The sequence below is a fragment of the Callospermophilus lateralis genome, chromosome 15 (assembly GCF_048772815.1).
Source record: "Callospermophilus lateralis isolate mCalLat2 chromosome 15, mCalLat2.hap1, whole genome shotgun sequence".
NCBI classification, from domain to species: domain Eukaryota; kingdom Metazoa; phylum Chordata; class Mammalia; order Rodentia; family Sciuridae; genus Callospermophilus; species Callospermophilus lateralis.
The window spans coordinates 32,268,785-32,293,020 of record NC_135319.1 but is presented as its reverse complement, the minus strand read 5'-3'; the positions used below and the strand labels follow the sequence as shown (position 1 = coordinate 32,293,020).

Below are 24,236 nucleotides of genomic sequence, written 5' to 3'. Positions count from 1 at the left end.
ATCCATTTTGTTACTAAACATTAACCTACAGAAGAAGGGAAATACTGTAAATTACAAATCAGAAGCAGTATAAATTAATATAGCTCTGTTGTTTTTCTTCAATAAGTAACACTAAAATTCATGGCTTAAATTAATTGTATTTAATAATATTAGAAATTTATAAAATGTACAAAGGTGCCAGGTTTCCAAACATGGTGTCTTTGAGGATGAAACTTAAATAGTATTTTTATTTTTCTGCTTCAACAGAAGAAATTCTTGTCAAGTGAAAAGGTGTACCAAAACTACATGTCACAAAATAATCATCTACCATCTATGCCATAAAACATAATCAATTATTTCATTGTGATCTTTTCTGTGTTCAGACTAAGATAAAAATAACACTGCAAGAAAATCACCTACATAATGAAATTGAGCTTACTGAGAAGCCATGAACCTTATTCTTTAATTCCTTTTACCAAGAAACTATTCTATTTGACCAGCCTTCCAAAGTGCTTTCTTAAACATCAAATTAGCAGAGTAAGTAGTACAACAACAAACCCTGTATCCAAAGAAATTAAATAAAAAATTACAACACTAATTTCAGGAACCTTACCATGAGATATTGCCTTGCAAGACAAACAGACTCAATGGTGCCCTGGAGGTAGACAGTGGATTTCTTCTGTGGATTACTGGGATCAGGAAAGTGGATTTGAGCACCCGTTCTCTGCATGATATGTTTGATGTTGCTCCCATTTCGACCCATCATAAAGAGATGATGTTGGGCTGCAATGTCTAATTGCGTGCTCACAGGAATAGCGGATGCTAAGCTCCCAGCAAGATGTTCTAACAGCATGGCAGTTCCTTCCTGGTAGAAAGGATGGGAGGGAAATTATCATATAAAACATAGCTGCCCACGTGTAGGATAAGAGCCTGCTGTACTTCTATCAGCTATGGAAAAATATAGCACGTTCTATAAATCCAAATGTAATACAAAGGAAAATTCTGGAAAACAAATTAGTCTTATATCCTTTAAAAATAAAACTTGCATGATTTATAATTTTATAATTACGAGAATAATCTAAGTCATTTACCTTCACAGCACTCGTGTTATTCTGAGACCCTCGTACTATGACAGTAGCACCATACATTCGGGAACGCTGTTTAAATGATACTGATATGTTGTACGTTTGTGATATGTGCTGAATAGAGGGGGAATTAGGATCAGGAACGGGTTGAAGAATTCCAGCAATTGGTAACTCAAACATCAGCACCAGAGGAAGCAGCTCCTAAAACAAAATTATGAGAACCCCAAGCAGACAGTTAAAGCATTATGATTCCTTTGTTCTTTTCTGAAGATGGATTTAAAAACATAAATTTCTTTGATGGTAGACATAAGCTTAGGTTGACTATATATAATATTTTAAATGGAAGAAACCTTTTATGAAACCTTAGAGCTTGTGACTCACACTAACTGTGGCATTTTTCCTTAAGCCTCTATAGGACCATTTAAAAATCATAAAGGAAACTGAGCCAGATGAATTCAAAACATCTCAGAGATACATTTTCAATAGAAAACAGTTTATGAGTTAACATAGAACTTCATTTTTTAAATACTGATAATAAAACATCTATGGTAAAAAATAAGGTAGCAGATGCCATAAAGCACATGAAAACAACTATTGCCACTATTTCCTACTTACAAAATATGATTTGGTTATAAAATGGTAAAGTCTGATATTTTAAAGCATTATAATGCAACTGTTGCTGACATGGATTTACCATATGAACGAGTAATATATAGTTACCCGAATTCTAACTCTGGCAGATTCTACTCCTGCTGGTTGTCCTGCTATAGATACCTGCAAAAGAAAATACAGTTTAATGTATTTTAATCAAGCTCACATCTGCTTTTCTAGTTATCCACTTGTTACTCAAAGTGTGATCCAGGGACAAAGAGCATTAACATTAGTTGGGAGCTCATTAAAAATAACAGATTTCAGGCCCCAACCCAGATCTGCTTAACCAGAATTTGCATTTTAATGAGATCTCAGATGATGTATGTCAACTGATCTAAATCATCCCTTGGACTTACCTAAATCTTCATGGCCCCCGTGAAGCCATCTTTATAATAATTCTTGTCCATGGCATCTTTCTCTCTCGTTTAAACTCTTTGCATATCAGATATGGCTGCACTAAGTTCTTAAAATCTGAACTTCTCCCATACCAGCTGGTAAATAATCACTGGTCCAACACAATTCTTCCAGCTTTCCCCTGGGATGCCCGAGCCTTCCCATGATCCATCAACTAAAGCATTAGTCTCGCACTGGGGTGAGAGAACAGGAGCTCCAGAACACAGCTCTAAGGGCTGATGGCCATGCCATAGCAGCTGTTAGACAATTTGAATGATATGCTTGCCTTTTATCATGGCTTTTGATTATCTAGTACCTTATGCATACATCCATTGTTGCCATCAGTGCTAACAGTTTCTAGTCTTGTAATTAGCTTAGAAAAGATAATGCTTACATATAACACAATTTACACTACCTGTTCTTTGGGTATTGAAAATGCTCACATATGAACAGGTGAGTTCCAAACAGAAGAATCACAAAAAGTGTATGTGAACTTGATACATAATTCGGCCAGTGTTCATAAGTGAAGCTCTCATGCACTCTCTCTCAGAAGGTGATGTGAGTAGCCCTGAAGACCCACTTCTGGGTTTTTACAGAGAATGGATAGGTCCTGGACTAGGTAAACTTCCACACCCTCTCCTGACTGACAGGTTCTCTCAGCCTTTTCTTACGGGCTCTATTTTATGACCATCAAATCCCTCTCTGATACTATAGCCATTTAGAGATCAGGAGTTTAGGATCTACCTACGATTCATCCTCCAAAAGACATAGCACCTTCAGTCTCTTTGCAGGGGTTCTACAATCTATATTGCACATCATCTACAGGGTTACATCTTTTGCTCTCATTTCTCAAAAAGGATATGCATATTGAAAATGAAGGCTGTAATTCATTCCATAAAAGTTCACGCGGGAAGATGAATCACCTGGTTGCTTTTCTCTGCTTGGTTATTCCTGTTGGAATCTGGAAAGTGGATGTGACACCCCGTTTCTTCCATCACTTTTTTGATGTTGTTGCCACCTTTGCCAATCACGTGTGAGTGCTCGGTATGTGAAACATCCATCTTCAATGTGACCCGATTGCTCTACATGAAAACAATGTATTATTTCTTGATGCATGAAAAAGGAAGGAACGACTACTCTCTAAACACTGTCTTTTGTGTGTGTGTGTGGGTCTGGGGGGGTGGGGGGTACCAGGGACTTGATGCTTTTGGTATTAACAAAAGTGACCTAATACAGATCCCTTAATAAAATCATCTCAATCTAAAATGCTCAATCCATAAATTTCTCTTTAGCTAAATAAAAAATTTTTCATTTTTAGACAAATTTGTCAGAATAGACAGATATATTCTTTACCAAGATAATTTTTTTTGGGAAACCAACATAAAGTCAGCTACAATTATAGATAAATTACTCATTTGTTCTTCAAAGACATTATTCATGAAACATTTAATTCAGATAACTAAAAATAGATGAAAACATAATTACAAGATTAAAGATATGCATATTAGAGGAATATAAAACCAAGAGAACAAAAAACTAGAAATAAACTGTGAGTAATAGTTTTGTTTTCACAACTTCTATGTTGCTGTATGCTGAACTTTGTAAAATATATTCCTCTTCCTAGAGGGAAGAAAGGAGAGGAAGAAATCACAAAGCATAGACCTGTGACAGCAAAATGGCTTAAGTAAATGAACACTGAGTAGATTAATTATATTAAAACAAAATGTAAAATTCCAGGACATGAAGAATAAATACATAGTGGTCATACTGAAATCAATATACTTAATTTTGGGTAGATGGATGTTGTAAAACTATAAAAACCAACATGAAACCAATTTGTATTTACAAAACTATGGCTTAACAGTCCTTAATAAGAAGTCTAATAAGACATTAAAAATATTGGTAATTTTCAATCTATATCCATTAATTATTTTGATTTTTAAGCTTAATTCTTTCAGTTTAACCTTCAAAACACAGTAAAACATCACACTTTTTTGGAGACTATTCTAAAATATTTAGTAATTACAAGGTAGATAATTCTTAAAAGTATTTTTTTAATGGAAGAACAAAAGAAAGAAGAAAAACAGGTCAGAGACCTCACAAATGAAATACCAAGTGGCAAAAAAAAAAAAAAAATCTGCGGTAAACAATCAGCAGCCTGGATACAAAGCCCACCTCTCCACTTACCAGTTTGGGGATTTTGTGCAAACCACTATCTCTGTGCTAAGTTAGTTATGAAACTGAAACTAATATTTGTAAAATATATAAAGTGCTTAGTGAAGTACCTGACATGTAATGTGATGAGTAAAAATGTTCATGTATTTCAATATCCTGGATACCTCTCTATATGTATCTTGCAGAAGAAAGAAAACACACCTGCACAAGCGCAGGCATCAACTTTCATGCTATCACACTAAATACACAGCTATACAAAGAAGATTCATTGTGATTGCCTAGTGGAATGGTAAAGACCAAGATGCTACTCCTATAATAGTTTTCTTTCTTTATGGGGAATGAATGCGGGCTGAACCCATGGGTGCTTTATTACTGAACTACATTCCAGAACTTTTCGTTTTTTTATTTTAAGATAGGGTCTAAGTTGCCAAGGCTGGCCTTGAACTTCTGGTCCTCCTGCCTCAGCTTCCCAAGTCACTGTGATAACAGGTGTGGTCCACCTCTCCCAGCTACCCACAATGTATATCGTACACTATATTAACCAGCATCAACGTCTCTTTCTAAAAATAGTACGTACATATGCACACACATACACTGATCCACATACGTAAGTGTGTATGTATGTTATGGGTATTTAGAAATGTTATTCAATTTCCCAGCATGGTGAACCTATTCAAATATTAAACAGAACTTTATATCCACTGTAGAATCACATGTGTTTATTTTAAAACCCACCATTCCTTTCTCCTGGTTTTCTTCTCCACATGGTTCTTTCATAACGGCATGACATCTGAGTGTCCTTAATATTCACTTACTTTTGTGTCTAAGACAGACATGATCATTTCCTTGGCTTCTTTAACATCTTCTTTCTTTCCAGAAACCTTAATATGGGGATCTATAAGAAACCAGAAACAAAGGCTCATGGGAAATTCTCCAACTTTCCCAAACTCTGTATTGAAACTGTTGCAACATAAAAAATGAGATTTTACAATATTTGCATCACTATAAGAGTGTTATCACTGTAATACAAATGAGCACATGGAAAATGCACAAATTGTGCATTTAATCTGTGGCTTTTTGCCTTCTGAAAACTGGCTAGGCCATTTAATTTAATTTTCTTTTTTGCAAAGTAAGTATATAACTGCAAAGGAAATTCCATAATTATTTGTAAGAAAATGAGTCACTTATAAATTTAGCTTGTTAATCGAGCTCTTGCTATATTTGGGGTATATTCTAAGGGTTTGAATACATTTCTTGAATCCATACCACACCTTTGTTAGTTAAAAAAAAAAACCTAAGGCATAAAGTGATTTAGTAAATTGTCCCCAGAGAACCCCTCACTCAGAGACTTGGTCGTTAAAATGTCTTCCAACTCTGGATCCACACTTTAAACTATGGGCCAATTTAGAAGACATCCTCAGAGTTAGGGTTAACAGAGGTGGGGAGGGGACCTTAATTTTCATTAAAAAAATATTTACTACTTATCCAGAATTCTTACCAAGTGACTAATATTTGCTGTGTCTATTCTTTATTAGTGAATTTTATATAGGAAAGCATTCACTCATTTGACAAATGTTTTCTAAATATCTATCCTGCACCAGGCACTGCTCCAGGCACCAGGAAATATGTCGGGGAAGAAAAAGATCCCTATCAACATAGAGAACTTGAGGCACTTTGTGAAAGAAGTAAAAAAAAAAAAAAACAAGCAAAAACCCCAAATACATTCTTTAATATATTAAAATATAAATTATAAAAAAAGAGGTGGGGTGAGGAAAGCAAGACAAAGGGATCAGGAGTACCAGCTATGGGAAGGGGAGAGGAGCGTTCAGGACTCAGAAATAAGATCTGAGTAAAGTCATAAAAGAGGTGAGACAGTTGGGGCAGCTGGAATTTTCCAGGCAGAAGGAGACAAAAGCCCCAGTACAGAGATGAGCTCTTTAATTCTCTAACTAGGTTTTCAAGTCCTTGAGAAATCTGGGTGTTCTGTTACCTTACAGGTCAGCCTGATGCAGACCAAGGCCATTCTGAGGCAAGCAGAAAGTTCTCTACTTAATAGCATCAGTGATACAGCTGAATAATCGAAAATTTATTGTAACTATCAACATCATTGACAACCTAACCCTCTTGATACCTACAACATACTGACTTCTTTGCTAAGTCCTTTATGTCCTGTACTCAGTGAATGTTTACTGAGTACCTTTCAGAATTCACACACAGTTCTGCCTGAGTCCTTTAATTCTTCTAAAGCATTAATTTTCTAGGATAAGGAACCAGAATTATTAGGTGGGGATTCTAACTACACAACACATATTTCCCCTGTATTGTGATCTCCCTATCCCAGTCCATAGAAAAATCAATGTCAGGCTAAGCCCACCATACTTTTTTTTTTGGCGGGGGGATGGGGGCAGGTCCTGGGAACTGAACTCAGGGGCACTTAGCCACTGAGCCACATCCCCAGCTCTATTTTCTATTTTATTTAGAGACAAGGTCTTACTGAGTTGCTTAGCGCCTCACTTTTGCTGAGGTTGGCATTGGACTTGCTGTCTTTCTGCCTCAGCCTCCGAGCCGCTGGGAAAAGCCCACCATATTCTTAAGGTGCAATTGGGCAATGAGAAAGAAGGAAGGGGAAGGGAAGAACATTTTCTTACAGCTAATGGGTTATTCTTAGGGTCAAGATGGTGAAATCATAGTTAAGAGCAGTGTCCCATGAAGCTTCAGAGTTCAGGAATGCTCTGGCCTTTGCGGGATACATCCCAGCAGCTGTGCTTGAATCAGCACCATCATCTCCAGCCCCTGCCCACTCCCTGGACTGTGTCTCCTGATGGTTGCTCTTGGCCTAGGTACCACTCTTTATCCTGTTTTTAAATCCCTCCTCTGACAACTGCCCTGTCCCAGGGATATCATGATGATTAAAGATCTTAACACTGTTCAAAACTTTCTAAAATGTTTAAATATCAGGTGTTATCAATAAAGGAGCCTAAAAATAGGGCACAACGGATGGCCAACCACCACAAGTTAGAAGAGAACCTGTAATATGACCTCTTATTCACAATGCTTGTCCCCTCCTGCATGCTAACAAGGACAGGCTGGCCTTCTCTCTATAATATGATGGATACTTTTTCCCTACGTCCACAATTCTTATGATGCTCATTGTAATTCCTCCAGACAATATTTATATAAAAAGTTATCTGCCTTCAAAATGATGAACCTCAACTTGGGTCTGCTTTTCTTTTTTTTTTCCCTACATTTTAATTTATTTAATTTTGTATTTTTTAATTTATTGGTTCTTTTAATTATACATAACAATAGGATTCATTTTGACATAATTATAAAAACATGTAATATAATTCATTCTAATTCAGTCCCCAGTATTCCCCTTTCCTTCCCCTCTTGGCTCCCTTCTATTCTACTGATCTTTCTATTTACTCATAGCTATTTTTTTTGGGGGGGTCTTGTGAATGTATATGATGCTGAGATTCACTATGGTATATTCATATGTGTACAGAGGAAAGTTAGGTCAGATTCATTCCACTGTCTTTCCCTATCGCATCCCTCCACCCCTTCCCTTCATTCTCTTTTTTCTACTCCACTGATGATGATGATGATGATGATTCTTTTTTGTTTTTCCAAATCCAACACCCCTTATTTTGGATTAGCTTTTGCATATCAGAGAAAACATTAGACCTTTGACTTTTGGGGACTGGCTTATTTTACCTAGGATGATAATTTCCAGTTCCATCAATTTATCAGCAAATGCTATAGAGTCATTCCTTATGTCTAAGTAATACTTCACTGAGTGTGTATATATACATTTTATTTATCCTTTCATCTACTGAAGGGCACCTAGATTGGCTCTGTAGCTTGGCTACTGTGGATCGTGCGGATATAAACATTGATGTGGCTATGTCACTGCAGTATGCTGATTTTAAATCCCTTGAATATACATGGAGGAGTGGAATGGGTCATAAGATGGTTCCATTCTTGTTATTTCAGAGTGGTTGCACCAATTTGCCATCCCAACAACAATGTATGCGTGTATATGTTATGGTTTGGATGTGATATGCCTCCCAAAGGCTCAAGTACAAGACAACACAAGGTGGTGGTTTAGAGAAGAAATGATTGGGTTATGGGAACCTTGACCCAATCAGTGAATGAATCCCCTGATGGGATTAACTGAGTGGTAACTAAAGGCAGGTAGGGTACGGATGGAGAAGGTGGGTCATTGTGGGCCCACCTTTGGGGTATAAATTTGGTTTTTGGTGAGTGGAGTCTCTCTGCTTCAAGATCATCATGTGATCTGCTTCCCTCCACCATACTTTTTGCCATGATATCCTGCCTCATCTTGAACCCCAAAGAATGGAGCCAGTTCTCTATGAACTGAGACCTCTGAAGTCGTGAAACCCTAAATAAAGTTTTCTTCCTCTAAAATATTTCTTTCCCAGTCTTTTAGTCACAGCAGCAAAAAAGCTGACTAAAACAGTACTCTTTTCCCCACATTCTTTCCAACATTTATTGTTACTTTTATTCTTGATAATTGCCATTATGCCTGGAGTGAGATAAAATCTCAGTGTAGTTTTAATTTACAGTTTCATAATTTCTAGATATTTTGAACATTTTTCATATATCTGTTGAGCATTCATATTTCTTCTTTTCAGAAGTTATCTGTTTAGTTCCTTTGCCCATTTATTGATTGGGTGATTTGGGGTTTTTTGGTGTTAAGTTTTTTTGAGTTCTTTTATATCCTGGAGATTAATGCCCTATCTGAGAAACAGGTGAGAAAGATTTTTCTCACTTTCTGTAGGCTCTCTGTTCACACTTTTGATTGGTTCCTTTGCTGTGAAGAAACTTTTTAATTTAATGCCATCCCATTTATTAACTTTTGATTTTACTTCTTTTGCTTTAGAAATCTTGTTAAGGAAGTTGGTTCCTGTGCTGACATGTTGGAGTGTTGGGTCTACATTTTCTTCTAGCAGCTGCAGGGTCTCTGGTCTAATGCCTAGGTCTTTGGTCCACTTTGAGTTTTGTGCAGGGTAGAGATAAGGGTGAAGTTTCATTCTACAACGTATGAATTTCCAATTTTTCGATCTTAAGGTTTGCATTTCTGCTGGCTGACACTGACACTAATCCACCCTGAAAATGTGTTAATATAGCACTGGTCTGAGGTGAACCCAGTCTTCTCAAACCTGGCCTGCACATCACACCTGCCTCAGCACCTGCTGAAATACGTGGTTTCCCAAGATATTCTTAACCAAGAATATGAAACTGGAGATTAAATCATATGAGAATTTTTAACTGTAATCTCTACGTACTGGCCACATGACAAAATACTTCTATATAAGTATTTTTCTCTCTCACACACACACAATAAAGGGTAAGTACTGATTGGCATGATAACCTGTAAACCTCCTATTTTACAGGTTAGATAATCACATTAAAATTCCTATGTACCAGGAAGCCTTAGATCCCAGTTTAAGGAAAAATCTGTTTATCATCTCTGCATCAACTGAACAATAAACGGATAAAAAGCAAAAGCCTCGATAGAATGGACTTTATTTCAAAGTAAAAGAGCACCATCTAGTGACCAAGAAATAAATTACCAATGAACACAAAAACAAGCACATGTGTACACACATCAGTCACCAACACTTAACACCAAACTGACTCTAGGAACTGAATCAGTGGGAGTGGGGGGTGGGGCTGGGAAGTGGTCTTTAAAATTATCAAGTGTAACAAGGGCAGAGAAAAATAAATATGATGTATTAGATAAACATATTAGATGGCTAATATGGCTAATAGTGCTGTATTTTTCATTGTTTCATCCTTGCTTAAAAGATATATAAGATATATATATGTTTTATATATATATATAATATATAAATATATGTATATTCCAAGTTTATCTTGCCCCAAATTAATTACTTTTAAGGATAACTCAAATTTAAGCATGAAAATATTGAGACACGTACTCCAAAAATAATACTAGTTACTTTAACTAACCCTCAAGCTCCATGAACACAGGGATTGATCATATCTTACTCATTTCTGTAATAGCCACAGGGTCAAACAAGTAGCAATTACTCCGTACACTGCTGCTGAGTAGATTGATGGCTCCCACCTTGTAGGAAATGGCTAACGGCAGAGGAAGGAGATGAAGATTGAGAGGAAGAGTTTAAATCTCCTATCCAAGTTGACCATTCGACCTCCTATTCTCCAAATAATCATCACTTCAGATATTCTGACCTTAGTACCTAAATAAAAATACGGGCAGGGTCAGCTATTCTTCCAGACTTTTGGTTTTTCGATCCCTGCTCACCGCCCCCTGGTGTCTTCCCCACTGGCAGAGAGCAGGGCCAGACAGTAATCCCACCTTCACTAGGTTAACTGGCAGCTGCCATGGACATGCATATGAAATGGGTATTTTATATATGAATACTGTGAAAGAAAAAACTATTCAGCCTTTTTGTACAGTTAAACCTTTATTTTCCCCCAAAGGGTTCTCATGACTTCCATCTGGAAATTCATAAGGATTTGATAAAGCAACAATTATTTTCAGAGAACAACTGCTAAAATCATATTTTTCAATAAAAAAAATACTTAAAAGAGCGGGGATGTTTTTATGAACTTAAGTGAAGCTTAATTATGGTTTTAAAAAGATTGTCTCTTGGTACTCTGGTTTCTACTCCAGTTTTCTATTCTTGGAGACTTTCCCATCCCAAGAAACATTGGTGAATATTTTACTGCCTTTTCCTTCTCTCCTCAAACCTAAGTAAGCCTCCTTCCACTTCATTCCTATCTCACAGGAAAACCTACAGAAGATACTTATGTCAGCCATTTGCGATTACTGCACTATGGGAAGAAACAAACTACTGACATGTAATGAATTTAAGCCATCAATCTTTCACCAGCAATCTGTTTCTGCTACTTTCCTGGGTCCACGATTGAATGCTTCTGAGTGAAAGATTCAAACCCCCAAATTCAGTCTTTCATTCTCAGCCTGTTCCTAGAGAATGCAGCAGAAAATCCCTTGAGTCAGACTCCCCCTCCTTCCACTCACAATACCCTGAAATAAAATCATCCTATCAGAGTTGCACTTTTTTTTTTTTAATGGGAAAATGCCCCATATCATGGCCTGAAATCAGAAAGGCTTTGGTACATTTATGCACATAAACAAACTATCAAACAAGTCCTGAATCCACAAAGAAAAGATCAGCAGGCAGAATTCCCTTTCCCTGACCCTAGAGCTCCTTTCACTTTTGTTTCAAGTGTAATTTCTTCCTGAAGAGCTTGAGCCTCCACAGCCCCTGGAGACACTGACTGAGCACCAGGTCTATCAGGAGTGGTCAGGGTGGATAAGCAGAAGGCAGCAGCTCCAGCTTCCTCTGAAATTCACTGCCACCAACTACCACAGGTAATTCCAAAAGAGTAACAGCCAGTTTGTTTGTTTGTTTAAATCAGGTTTGGAACTGGAAAGGTTTTAAATTTTCTTCCTTCAGATTTCGGAATATTTGTATATGTACAATGAGATATCCTGGATATGGGATCCAAGTCTAAACACAAAATATATTCCTTATACACATGGCCTGAAGTTAATTTTCTATACTTTTTAAAGGATGCCTGTGATTTTTAATTAGTTCTTTTTAGTTATACATAACATTAGGATTCATTTTGTAATAATTGTACGGAATATAATTTGTTCTAATTCAGCCCCCAGTTTTCCCCTTTCCCTCCTCTCCTCCCTCCCCCTATTCCCTTCCCTCTACTCTACTAATCTTTCTGCTATTTACCTACCTACAAGTTTGTTTGTTTTTTTTTTTTTTTGTTTTGTTCTGTTTTGTTTTTAGTGACTCGTGTTTTGACTACAACAGTGCCATGAGGTCAGGTGTGCAATTTCTTACTTGTGGAGAGTCATGTTATTACTCAAAAAGTTTGGGATTTTGGAGCATTTTGGATTTCAGATTTTTGGATTATGAATGCTCAACCTGTATAAGTAAGACTATGGCCCTAGGTTTAGAATTTCTGCCAAATAGTCAATTATATCAAGTCTCAGGAAAAGCCTCAGACATTTTGAGGACACTGGCTGACATGGAATAACACAGGGAAAAGTCAGGAATGCCATATACCTAACACACACGCACTAACATTTAATGACTGACTCTGCAGCTGGCTGAAGATTCCCTTCATATTGTGGTGGAAATATATGGACTCCACACAGTCAATCCCTAATTAGCCATTAAAAAGCCCAGTCATGGGCTGGGACGGGGGCTCAGTGATAGAGCACTTGCCTGGCATGTGTGGGGCACTGGGCTCAATTCTCAGCACCACATATAAATACATAAATAAAATAAATGTCTGTCAACAACTAAAAAAACTATTTTAAAAAAAATTGCAAAAAAAAAAAAAAGCTCTGTCACTTTGGAAAGACTGAATCTCTGGAGTATTGTTTATTTTTCAAAAATATGGAGATTTGGTCAGATCATTGCTATACTTCCTTAAAAATCTAAATTTCTTTGGTATAAAAACAGTACTAGAAGGTTCTCTAGTCTGATAAACTTCATTTTACAGTTTTGGGGAGTTTCATGACACTAAATATCTAAACGTCTCCAAAAACCATAAGCTATGAGTGATCAACACAACATAGTGCTCTTCTGCTCCTGGGTAGACAAAGAGCAGCCTCAGATGTTGGTGACAGATGACAACCAGCTTCAGAGATGGTGGCTTGACCTTTCCTTCTGTTTTGCACAAAGAGTGTATAATTTTGTATCAAAGTCACAGCTCAGGTTTTTTTTTTTTGGGGGGGGGGGGGGCCACCAGGGATTGAACCCTGAAGTGCTTCACCACCAAGCCACAACCCTATCCCTTTTTGTTTTATTTTGAGACAGGGTCTCATCAAGTTGCTTAGGACCTCATACAGTTGCTGAGGCTGGCTTTGAACTTGCAATTCTCCTGCCTCAGCCTCCTGGGATTAGAATTGTCCACAGCTCAGAACGTGATGCCATCTACTATGTCTGCTGTTTTGATCACTTTTCCTTTTGGTTGGCAAGTTGCTTTAGTGATCAGGAAATGTGAATTCAAGTCATGGGCAACTAGCCACTAACCCCCCACCCCCGCTCCATATTTTACTGTGCAAAAAGTAGGTTTCCCTGTCTCTTGAGAAACACTTTCCTTTTTAAACAAAAACTTGACATAGGTCAAACAACATACAAATATCACATTTTTTACATGAAGATATATACTATATCAAGAGATGGAGAAAACTTTGATAGATTAAACCTGACTGGAAGTGATTTTAGAAGAATGAAACAGAACAACAGGATGCCAAAGTATTTTCAATTTATTGTGGAGCAAGTATTACAGATTCCACATTTTTTCCAGGAATAATATTTGACAAGAATTCTAAAATTAAAAAAAAATAAGATTAAGAATATATAACTAGAGGGGGTAGAAGTGGAAGAGCTCAAGTTATATGTACTTTAAGGCAAAATGCTGGCAAGTAGCTAGAACATGTTAGATGATACAACTGGGATTTCTGCTGTAGGCCTTCCTTACACCAACTATGGTAAGGCAGAAAATCACCCTTGTTTACCTCGTCGTGGAACAGAAAATAATTATCTATTTAACAGTCAACTAAGAAAGAAGGGGAATAGATGCAAACTTGTGAAGAAAAGAATATATTTTACATTCCAAAACCTAGTTTTCATAAGAATAATGTTCCCACTGGAATCCACAATCAATCTAAACATCATGAGGCCCTATGACAACCTCTATCAAAATTTCACTTGACAGAATGAAACTTAATACTCACTAGAGAAAGTGCGTTCTTGACATGATAGAGACACTAGTAAATCAAAAGAAAGAAAAGCATGGTAGGTTTCTCAAGACACTTTTCAGCTCACTTTTTTGTGGTCATGACTAAAGATGAAGGAACCTCATAATAAAGCATTGACTACTTCAGGTAGGTTCTATCTGAATACAAAGAAAGAATGGGAGGTATATTTAGGTACCAATACAGAGCCCACTCTTCATCAGCTGGTTAGGAAAGAACTACCAGCTTGTGAAAACCCAAAGGTAGCTGGAAAATAAATGAAGCCTTTTTGCTGATGAACGACCAGCTTTCCAATATAATCAGCAACACAATAGTTCAAAAGTTAATGATATAATCTACTTAAAACAGTTCTCCTCTGATCTTTCAACTTTAGGAGGAAATAAGACATAAAGGAGGGATAAGGTAAATTGCACACATGCTTCTTCTCTGTTAAAATTTCTATGTGACTTATCAAAGTTCTTTAATCAAAAACAGAGTTATGGAAACTCAGCAAAAACCTAGAAATAATCTCAGAAAAGAACAACGAAAAGCAAACAAAATATGAAGCAAAATCAAGGCATACCAGATGAAATAATCAAGAACAGATGTATTTAAGGAGTCTGAGAATTAAAAAAGGATACACCACCTTATCTTATAAACCACTTTATCTTACACAGTATAAACTAAACTCGAAGTATAACCTCAGAGTTGCTGTTCAGGTAGAAGAAGGGCATTCACAAATTCAGAGCACAAGATAAACCTAGCTTCGGAACATGGAGTATGGAAAAAGAAAGTGAAAAACACAAAGCCTAACTCAATTAGCTTCCTGCAGTCTTTTGGCATCTAAGTTCTATATTCCAGAGATAAGGAAGAGGATTCTGGGGAGGAGGAGTAGAAACTAAGTGCCAGGAAGAATCATCTGAGTGATGTGTATATAACAATTCTACAGAAAGCCAGGTAGTGCTAGGTCACTACAGGGAGAATGTCACGCATGTCCATTCTAAGGATGGACAATTCTTTTTAACCATGAAATGAAGCCCAAGTAATGCCACAGTGATGCAGGACCCAGGACAAAGAGGGATGCAGAAAAGAGAGCTGACCCGAACACTGGCTTTCTGGAATGGCAATGGAATCCCAGTCCTAATAATGGTCCTTTTGATAAAAGAGGGTACACAGTTTAGAGAGGATGAAAGAATGTGCCAGGATAAAGGATCCTCAGGAAATTGTATTGAGATAACAGCAACTTATGTAAGAGCCAGCAGTGACTAATATTCATTCCCTCTCCAAGGAATACTGATGTCCACAGTGTACAAGACAGGTCCCAGAGGTACTGCCTGCCGTCTAAACCCAAAGTGCTGTAATCTGTAGCCAGGGCAGATTGTTCCTTTTTACAACAGCTGGGACTATTCATGAAAAATCTTATTAGCACACAACTGCTGGCTGCCATTACAGAATAAGCCACCACATTTAAGGGTTCACACACAGGAGACAAGAAAGCCCTGTAAATAAAGACGTGATCACATCATGCCAGGTGTGTGATCTCTTCGTGTCTGTCCTACTAAGAAAAGAAATCTAAAACTTAAAAGTTCTTTCTTTGAAATCATTCAAGGCACAATGAAGGGAGTTTACAGAAAACAGCAAAACTCCTAGGAATTTAGTTCCAGAAATAACAACCTCAGACTAGCATTGAAATTCTTCACATTTCTCATCTTTTGGTAAGATCTAGTAAGAAAGTTTGATAGGATACTATGAAGAGGAGCTAATTAAGGGCTCAACTCACTCTGTCAAAGACTGTTTCAAGCTGATTCATGACCTTAAGAAAGTTGTAAATTTTCACAAAAATAAAAAATGCCTAATATTAGGTTGATGGACTTTATGGATCAAAATTATCATTTGAGAAATACCTATTTGTCAATCTTTTCCTCTTACTCTCCACTTTTACAGACTACATGAGTAACTGTGAGTACCCACCCACCATGAAGCCACATATTCTCTTCTTTTGCATATCGATTTTTTTCTCCTACCTTTTGGTAACTGATTTGGCTACATAGGAACTAGGAATACATACCAGGCTCCATAGGAATCTCTGAGTCTTAACAGATGTATATTTCTGAGAAAATTAGTGTAATTTACTTTCTTAAGTAACTTCAAAATAGTCCTTTATTTTTCTTAATAAAAATATCTAAATTTTTCTTGAAGCTAACAATTTTAAAATAATGATTAATGGAGCATTTATACAAAGGTAATATTCCTGCTGACCTTTTGTGTGTGTGTGTGTGTGTGTGTGTGTGTGTGTGTAGTGTTGGGGATGGAACTCAAGGTCTACTGCAAGTTCTCTACCACTGAACTACATCTCCAACCCCTTGATTACCTTCAATAATGGGGAAAAAATGGAAATTTCAATCTTTTAAAGCTAGATTTTTCCTTAAGAGCAAAAAGAAGCTGCTTATAATTAATTACAGAAAACAAATATTATCTGTTAAAGGAAACAAATTAGTCCTATTCTTCTAACAACAAAGATGATCTTTTAAAATCATTTTTTTTCCATACAAAAATCTCCTATAAATCAAGACAAAAACCAGTAAGTGTCCCATTAGAAAATGGGCAGAAGACATGAATAAATAATTCAATAGAAAAATGGTAAACAAATATATAAAGATGAATAAAGTTCACCGTTAATTTTTCTTAAAATTGAAATGTTTTTAAAATTTTTTAAGATCAATAAAGCATATGGTTAAGCTCTCTACCATACTCTAGTGGAGACAAATATTGGTGTCGAATCCTCAAAAGCAGAAAGGATCACACTTTCACAATGAGGATCATGATTTCATTTTAAGGATACAGTTAAGAAGAGACCAACCAGCTGGGTGCCGCAGCTCAAATCTGTAATCCCAGAGACTTGGGAGGCTGAGGCTAGAGGATCCAAGTTCCAGACCAGACTCAGCAACTTAGTGAGACCCTAAGCAACTAGTGAGATCATATTTCTCAAACTGAAAAATAAAAAAGTGCTGGGGATATGGCTCAGTGGTGAAGCACCTCTAAGTTCAATTACCAGTACCAAAAAAAAAAAAAAGGAAGAAAAGAAAAGAAAAAAAGAAGAAAAAAAAGAGGAAGAAGAAAGACAACCAAATTAATAGTGATTATTTCTAAATCACAGAGCCACAGGTAATTTTTATTTTATGCTTCAAGCTCTTCTGTATGTTCCATCATGAGCATTTATAATGTGGAAAAGACATTCATACCTTAAAAGATCATCCATATCAATAGTGAGAAGATCAACTCTCAAATTACATCCTTGTACTTTAGAAGAAAATAGTAAGTAAGTCAGAACTTTTTATTTTCCAAGTACAATGTTTGAAGAAAAATTTCCTTAAAAATTAAGACCTTTAAATGATAATGAAAACAAAGCTTTCTCAATTAGAATGAAAAGTTCCTGGAGTTGGGGATTTAGCTCAGTGGCAGAGTGCCTGCCTAGCATGCACAAGACCCTGAGTCCAGTCCTTGACCCTAAAAAGAAAGAAGAAAAGTTCCTTCCTTCTCATTGCAAAATTCTGTGACAGGCTTTTTGCCAGGTTGTTCCTCAACTTTATCTCTTGTTATTTGCTGTGCTATTAATCTTAATATTTTACTAACATACTTTGGCTCTGAATACAAAATTCCCAAGTGACACTGAAGCAAGAGTATTCAATGATGGCGTTAACTACCACTGAAAGGCCTGGCTCGAAGAGGGTTCAAGCAGTTGGTGAAGGCCATATGTTTATGGTCACCAGTAACTGCACATGGAATTCTTTTAAACATTTATGGCCACCTCTTTCTTCCTCTTCAGCAATGGTTTCCAAAGTAAATGGAAACAAGGGCAATCCTGGTTGTGGGGGTATAGTGCTCCTTCTATAAAGAATTTTCCAATTCTTTCCTTGCTTGTCCCCCAAACAAGGCTACTTAGAAAAGCAATATTTATGTATCATTTTCAGGGTAGAATTATACCATCTACTAATGGTAAGTTAATAGTAACCTCAGAGATGATGCTCTCATAACAATTTCACCAGGAAGGCAACTAAAAAGATCAGTTCTTTTGTCTTCTGCATAGAGAAGTGAGTGTTGTCAAGTGTCTGATGATGCTCCATTTGCCCCAGCCACAAGGCCATTCTGTCTTTTGCTCTGCCTGCTTCTTCTCAGGATGCTGCAAGTCCTCTGGCAGCAGCTGCATGGCTCCATGACATGATTCCACTGAGCATTCTCTTGCCAGTTTCCTTCTTCCCTGGGCTCCCACAATACCTTGTCTTCCCCTTGCCTCTTTAGCAAGTGGGTGGTTAATGGCTTCCAGCTGTTCCAGCTTTTGTGCCTCATTATCTATTAATATTCCTTTGCCTGTACCCTTAACCCTATCTACTGTAAGCAGCCCTTTAGTTAGACTTCTTGATTAATTGTTTGTAGCCAATTCTGTTTTCTGTCAGCCCAAGACAGATACAACATCTTTTCCACCAATTCCTTTTCTCCTCTTGAAGAGACAGTGTGCAAGGAAATGGAGATTAAGTGGGGTGGTACATTCAATATTTGTGCTTATCCCCTTTCTCCACAAAAACACAACTTTCAGGGGTTGGATTCCAAACCTTTCATAGGTTAAAAATAATATTCCTAACATCTTAGCAGACACTTCTTTAAAAACCAATTTCTTTAAGCTTTATGGATCAATACAAGTCCATCTCATGCCTATAGTAGAGAATCAAAAAATAATCATTAATGCAATTTACTCTATTTTCTCTCTTTCCTTCTCTACCTCCCTTTCTGTCTCCAAGGTTATACAAATATACTTTCTTCATATCATCATGTTTATTACTGGAAGTATCTTGGCACCTTTAGACGTTCCTTGATAAATATGTTGTAATGTTTATAGGACCTCTGAGAAATGTGTGGATTCAACAGCATTTTTACATTTCTTTAATATTTTCTTGGATTCCATGCAACTTTTACCCATAAAGGCATTTGTTTGCTTGTTTAAAAAATTTAAAGCTATCTTAAAACAAATTTTAAAAATTGTATGTCATGAGAATGATACATATACATTTTTTTGTATGCCAACTTCAAAAATATTGATTCCCATAACCACTGAATGAGTTTATTACTGGGCAGGAGGTGTCCTATAGATTATCTTTGTGTAGCTTGTAAACCTGCCAATACTGTGTACACATGTTTTGGTAAACCTTTACTATGGATGCAGCCACTCCATCCTTTTATTCCATCTTGAGGGTTAATTAGGGGATAATTCTTAAGATTGTATACTTTTTTTTTCAATCCCGCAAATGCTGAGAATCTCCAACATGTTTTTGCCTAGGGTGGTACCCTGAAATGCTCAAGTTTATATATCTTCTCCCAATCCTGCAGAGTCAAGCCAACTGATTGCATGTGCTGATGAGCTGTGTGTAAAGGTGCACATTTATCACCTGAGAGGTATGCCTGTAACTGGCCACTGGAAGGGAGAAGGAGGAGGTTTAGAGAGCATGGGGAAAAACCTGTGGGCCAGTTAGGTGAGTCTCCATGCACTTCTGTATGATGACCCAAACAAGTCCTAGGCAGGCTTCCTGATGAAGTATGTGAAGTGGTTGGTCATTTATGTGACTCTTTTTTGAATTCTTCCCTGGCAGCTGTAACACCTAACACACCTTCCCTCTACCAGCATTTTCCAGCCACTCAGCCATGCTGACCCCTCAGTATTCTGGGTGTGGCAAGAAAGGGGTACACCTCTTGGGAAGCATTCTGCACACCTGGAGGAGCTGGGTGCTCACTCACTATGCTCTCACTTTCCCTGTGGGAGAAATCTTGGCAGTGAGCTGAGCTGCTTTACAGGAGAGGTGAGGAGGTCAAGTGCAACTATTCTTATCCTCCTCAATGTGTAAATTCTTGGATTTTTTGCTCCAGAGGTATAGGCTGGATCTTCTCCACTGAACTTCCAGACTCCCACAAAGGTACTCTTATCCATGGGAAGTTGTTAAAAGTGATGCTTCTGCAGGGAGAGGATGGTGATAAGGTCCCAATCCATCCTCTGGCTGATATCAATCCCCATGAACTTTTTTTATTGCTGAAAAGCTATCTTACTAGCTGTTCAGGTGAAAATTGAGGTGATTCAAATTTTATTATGATTTATATCACAAAGTAAATAGAAATAAATATGCTAAGGAAATGAACCGTTTTCCTACATCTACCCCAATTATTCACCCCACCCCACTTTAAGAGGATCAAACAAAACAAAAATACAGATGGACTTTTTCTACTAATGCACTATTCCACCAAAGTCCAGATTTTCTGCTAGTCAGTGTCCCTGCCATCCCGTTTTCCCCACCACAGGGTGTGATATCCCAAACTAGATTTGGCTTTAATCTGGTTCACAGATTGCTTTTGTCTTGAAATCCAATGCATTATACAGCACCTCTGGAAGTACCAGACACTAAGCAGCAATATAAATGAAGAGCAATACCACTGTCCTGCCAGAAACGATCCAGACTTCCAAACCAGCAGGAGGCAGCTTCAGGGGCTGACTAAGAAATGAACTGAGCCAAAAGGGAGAATTTCTGTACGACTTTAATAACACAATACATATTCTAATGTGACTGTGGACTGGAAAGATCTCATATACCCTTGTGGACTAACTTTATTAAATGCCTGGAAAGAGGGTATTTGGATTCACTGGCAGCTTTCAACAGACTCACCCCTCCCTGTCACACCTGCTTTTGTTGATTAAATTTTAATAGGGCTTTCTTCCTTCAGTAATGTGAGTTCAGGAGAAATGGATGTGGCATTGGCTTTTCTAATTTGATTATCAAGAAATGCAGGTCACTAAAGGAATACTTTTAGAGCAAGAGAAAAAGTCTGCCCTTTGAGTCCTTATGTTAGAATATAAATTTTTAGCTGGCAAAATGTTAGGCTATGTCATTTATGATCTAACTCATCCAGAATTATTGCTATAGAGGCATTCAAATCTTAGGTATTAATGGGATTTTCATGTCCTTGAGATAGCATATGTTTTAGGAGTCACATTGGAGTTTATTATGTGAAACCACTTTAATATGAATTACACCAAATCACAATATGAAAGTTTTGGCTGGGCTGGGCTTCACCTTTACTTATGGAATAAGTATGTGATGAATAAATTAAAGTAAAAAATATCTGGACAAGAGAGGTCCTATTCAAACACTATCAGAGCTTATAGCAACTCAATCTGCACACATTTGAACTACACACCACTTTTAAAGTCATAATAACTCATCATTAAACCAGTCTCCCAAGGAATATTAGATCATACTGTGGTTATGTAACACAAAGGCGAGAAAGAAAACTTCCTTCTAAGACAAGCCCTTGGATCCAAATTTTCTCCTAATTGACACACATCACCTTGATTATTCCAGAGTGAGAACTTACTTAAATATTTACTTTTCATGTAATCTGTTGGCTATTCCCAGACAGACTGGAGAATTTGCCTAGCTTTATTGTTTCAGTTTCAATCCTTCAGTATTCCTGAATTTCAGCCTATTGTTTTCATCTCTAGCAGGCAAGGTTGGTCAAAGAAAATCAAAAGACATAAAACCTAAAGCCAACCCTTTTCCTATTCTAGGAAGAAAAAAGTGGGTAATGCCCAGCACAGAACAAAAACAGAAAACAATGAAATTATTGATCCATTTCAAGGCTCAGTTTCTATATCTCTGACTCTGGTCAGAGTTTGACACTTCCTCTGATCTTTTTGTCCTTCTACTGTACCAGCATACATGTATATGTCACCTTCTCACTTTCTATATGCTTTGCCTTTATTTCTGTTGGTTTTTCATCCTCATGTGAATTTATTTCTGTTGGTTTTTCATCCTCATGTGAATTTTAAGTCCCTTCCAGGTTATAGATCTTTCTGCCAATAAGGTGTCTGAACAAGATATGGCATTATGAGTATAGAATTTTCTCCAAAGTCATGTAAACCAAGTTCTTCCCCACATCTGTGGCTCAGTTTAGGATCTCTGGGTATGCAAGCTAATTTCATAAGGATTTCTGAAAGAACTGTTTCTGAAAACGTACTGCTATTTCTAGCTCTATTTTATCATTTGGTGAGGCATTCAAAAGCCTAACATAGGCAAATGGTTATTGATCAAAGTAAGGTAGATATGAGCCCTAGTTCTACTGATATGAATTCATTTTCCTCACTTGTAAATGGTTCTGATAATAGTACCTACTGCACAGTAAGTACTTAGTAAACATTAGTGTTTGTTATTTCACCCATACCTTCTGAGGACCCCCCAAGAGCAATTTTGTGATTGCTTGTCTTCACTTGGTATTCCTTCCCAGTCTCCCTTCCTGTCTTTTCTGTCTCTGCCTGTACCCTACCTGGCAATCTCCTTTTCTTCTATGCCTTTTGCCTGGAGCATCCACTTATGCAATTTAACTCTTACCCAACAGTCCACTGCTTACCAATTCTAGCTTCCTGGCTCTGAGCTTCCCAGCTATAATTCCAGCTGCCTAGCAAGCAACTTCTCACTATGCTCATGCTTTCCAATTTCAATATCCCAGATCCAAAATTCATTATTGTCCTCACCCTTTGGGGGAGAAATGGAGACCTTCACAGTTTAGGAAGAGACATGCCTATGTAAAAGCAACCCAGAGTTTAACTGATCACCAGCAAGTGATCATGCCTTAATTTAGTGCAAGCACTGGACTGTGCTCCTCCTAGACCTCCCCCACATATATCGCTCATCTTGAGCAGTAATGGCCAGTGTGGCACAGTCCGCTGTTAGGAGCCACCCATGCTTGTTTTGTCTTCGAATAATTCCAAGTTTTATTGGGCCTACTTATACCTCAAAACTTTTTTCTTGCAACAAGGCCATATTTGACTTGTCATTGGGAATGCTGTCTTAGGAAAAGCTCAAAGAAATACTCTCATAGTTTTAAAATCACCTTTAAAAGTTCTCCAAACCATACTAACAGCTATAGCAACCAGTGACTTTACAGCATTAAAAAAAAAAAGATAAACACATTAAGCAACAATTTTCCCCAAAGTCTCCAATATTTTAAAAGTAACTACCATATATTTTCAGAGTTAATTTATTATTGAAAGACTATAATTTTTCTGCCTGGCACAGAGGGTCAAGCTTGTACAAGTTTTGAGGATTTGACAGACCTGTACCTGAATATTAGGAGGAAAACTGTGTTAACAATTCAAACAATGGCTTTGCCTCTGTTTCCCCCTTAACAGATGTAAAAGATCTCAGGCCTTGAAATAGTAAACATAATAAAGCTGGATCCATTTTACAGTTAGAATTTATGAACACCAGATAGACTTTCTATTCCACTGAGTACGACCTATATATGAGGATTTGCTCTAGCAATGATGGAGGCACTGAACACTGTGTATGAAGAAGATATGGCCTCAGTACTACTATATGCTTGTAAGGCTGATCCAGAAAGAGATCATTCTTTGGTTTTTGGAGTTTCCAAAGGACACTTACCAATTTGGCCAATGCCTGTGAACTTTTATATGCCACACACAATATGAACAAACAAACAAACAAAAAACTTACATCAACTGCCAGGTAAAGAAATTTTTTAAAAGAACTGGCACTGAAATGTTCCACCGTACAACAATCCACTCATTTAATCAGACAGGCTGGATATTACCTGCATCAGGATTCATCATAGTCCCCAGTTTATAAAGTCCTGTATCAGCCATTTTATAACCTATCCCTCTTCCCTTGATCCTAGAATGTGGACACAAAAGAAAACATAAAATTGACTGCAGTTTTGGCCAGTTACTACTGCACTATGTGTCATGTAAAACCTCACCGATTCTGGCACCTCTACTGTATGCATTAGATAACTTTTTCCCTTATTCAGCAAACCTGACCACTATATTTCCAATATTTCACAGACATTTCCATCAAGCTTGGCTGTAAATCTGTTCTCAATTTCTGACCATATTTTCTTGCTTTTGTAGCACTTTTTAAAGTCTCTTGTTCTCTTCAGGTTTCCATGATTTTGTTTTCCTGTGCCTGTACATTCTTCATCTTTCACTTACATGGCCTTGAACTGGATTAGATCTGTGTCTCCTAGACAAAAAATTTGTAGAGAGGAAGGAGGGAACCACCCACATCAGGCAGGGTGCACAGAGCATGTGCCACTTC

At 37.3% G+C, this 24,236-nt stretch overlaps 1 protein-coding gene across 2 annotated transcripts in view; it reads right to left on the bottom strand.

Moving 5' to 3' along the window:
- Positions 1 to 24,236, bottom strand: part of Bicc1 (BicC family RNA binding protein 1) — a 274,950-nt gene that overhangs the window by 32,872 nt on the left and 217,842 nt on the right. For both annotated transcript variants that reach the window (XM_076834425.1, XM_076834426.1), the window contains exons 4-8: positions 5,099 to 5,178; positions 3,032 to 3,190; positions 1,785 to 1,838; positions 1,071 to 1,265; positions 593 to 844 (exon numbers count right to left, since the gene is read on the bottom strand). In XM_076834425.1, the coding sequence (XP_076690540.1) occupies positions 593 to 844; positions 1,071 to 1,265; positions 1,785 to 1,838; positions 3,032 to 3,190; positions 5,099 to 5,178 (740 nt within the window). The remainder of the gene's footprint in view (positions 1 to 592; positions 845 to 1,070; positions 1,266 to 1,784; positions 1,839 to 3,031; positions 3,191 to 5,098; positions 5,179 to 24,236) is intronic.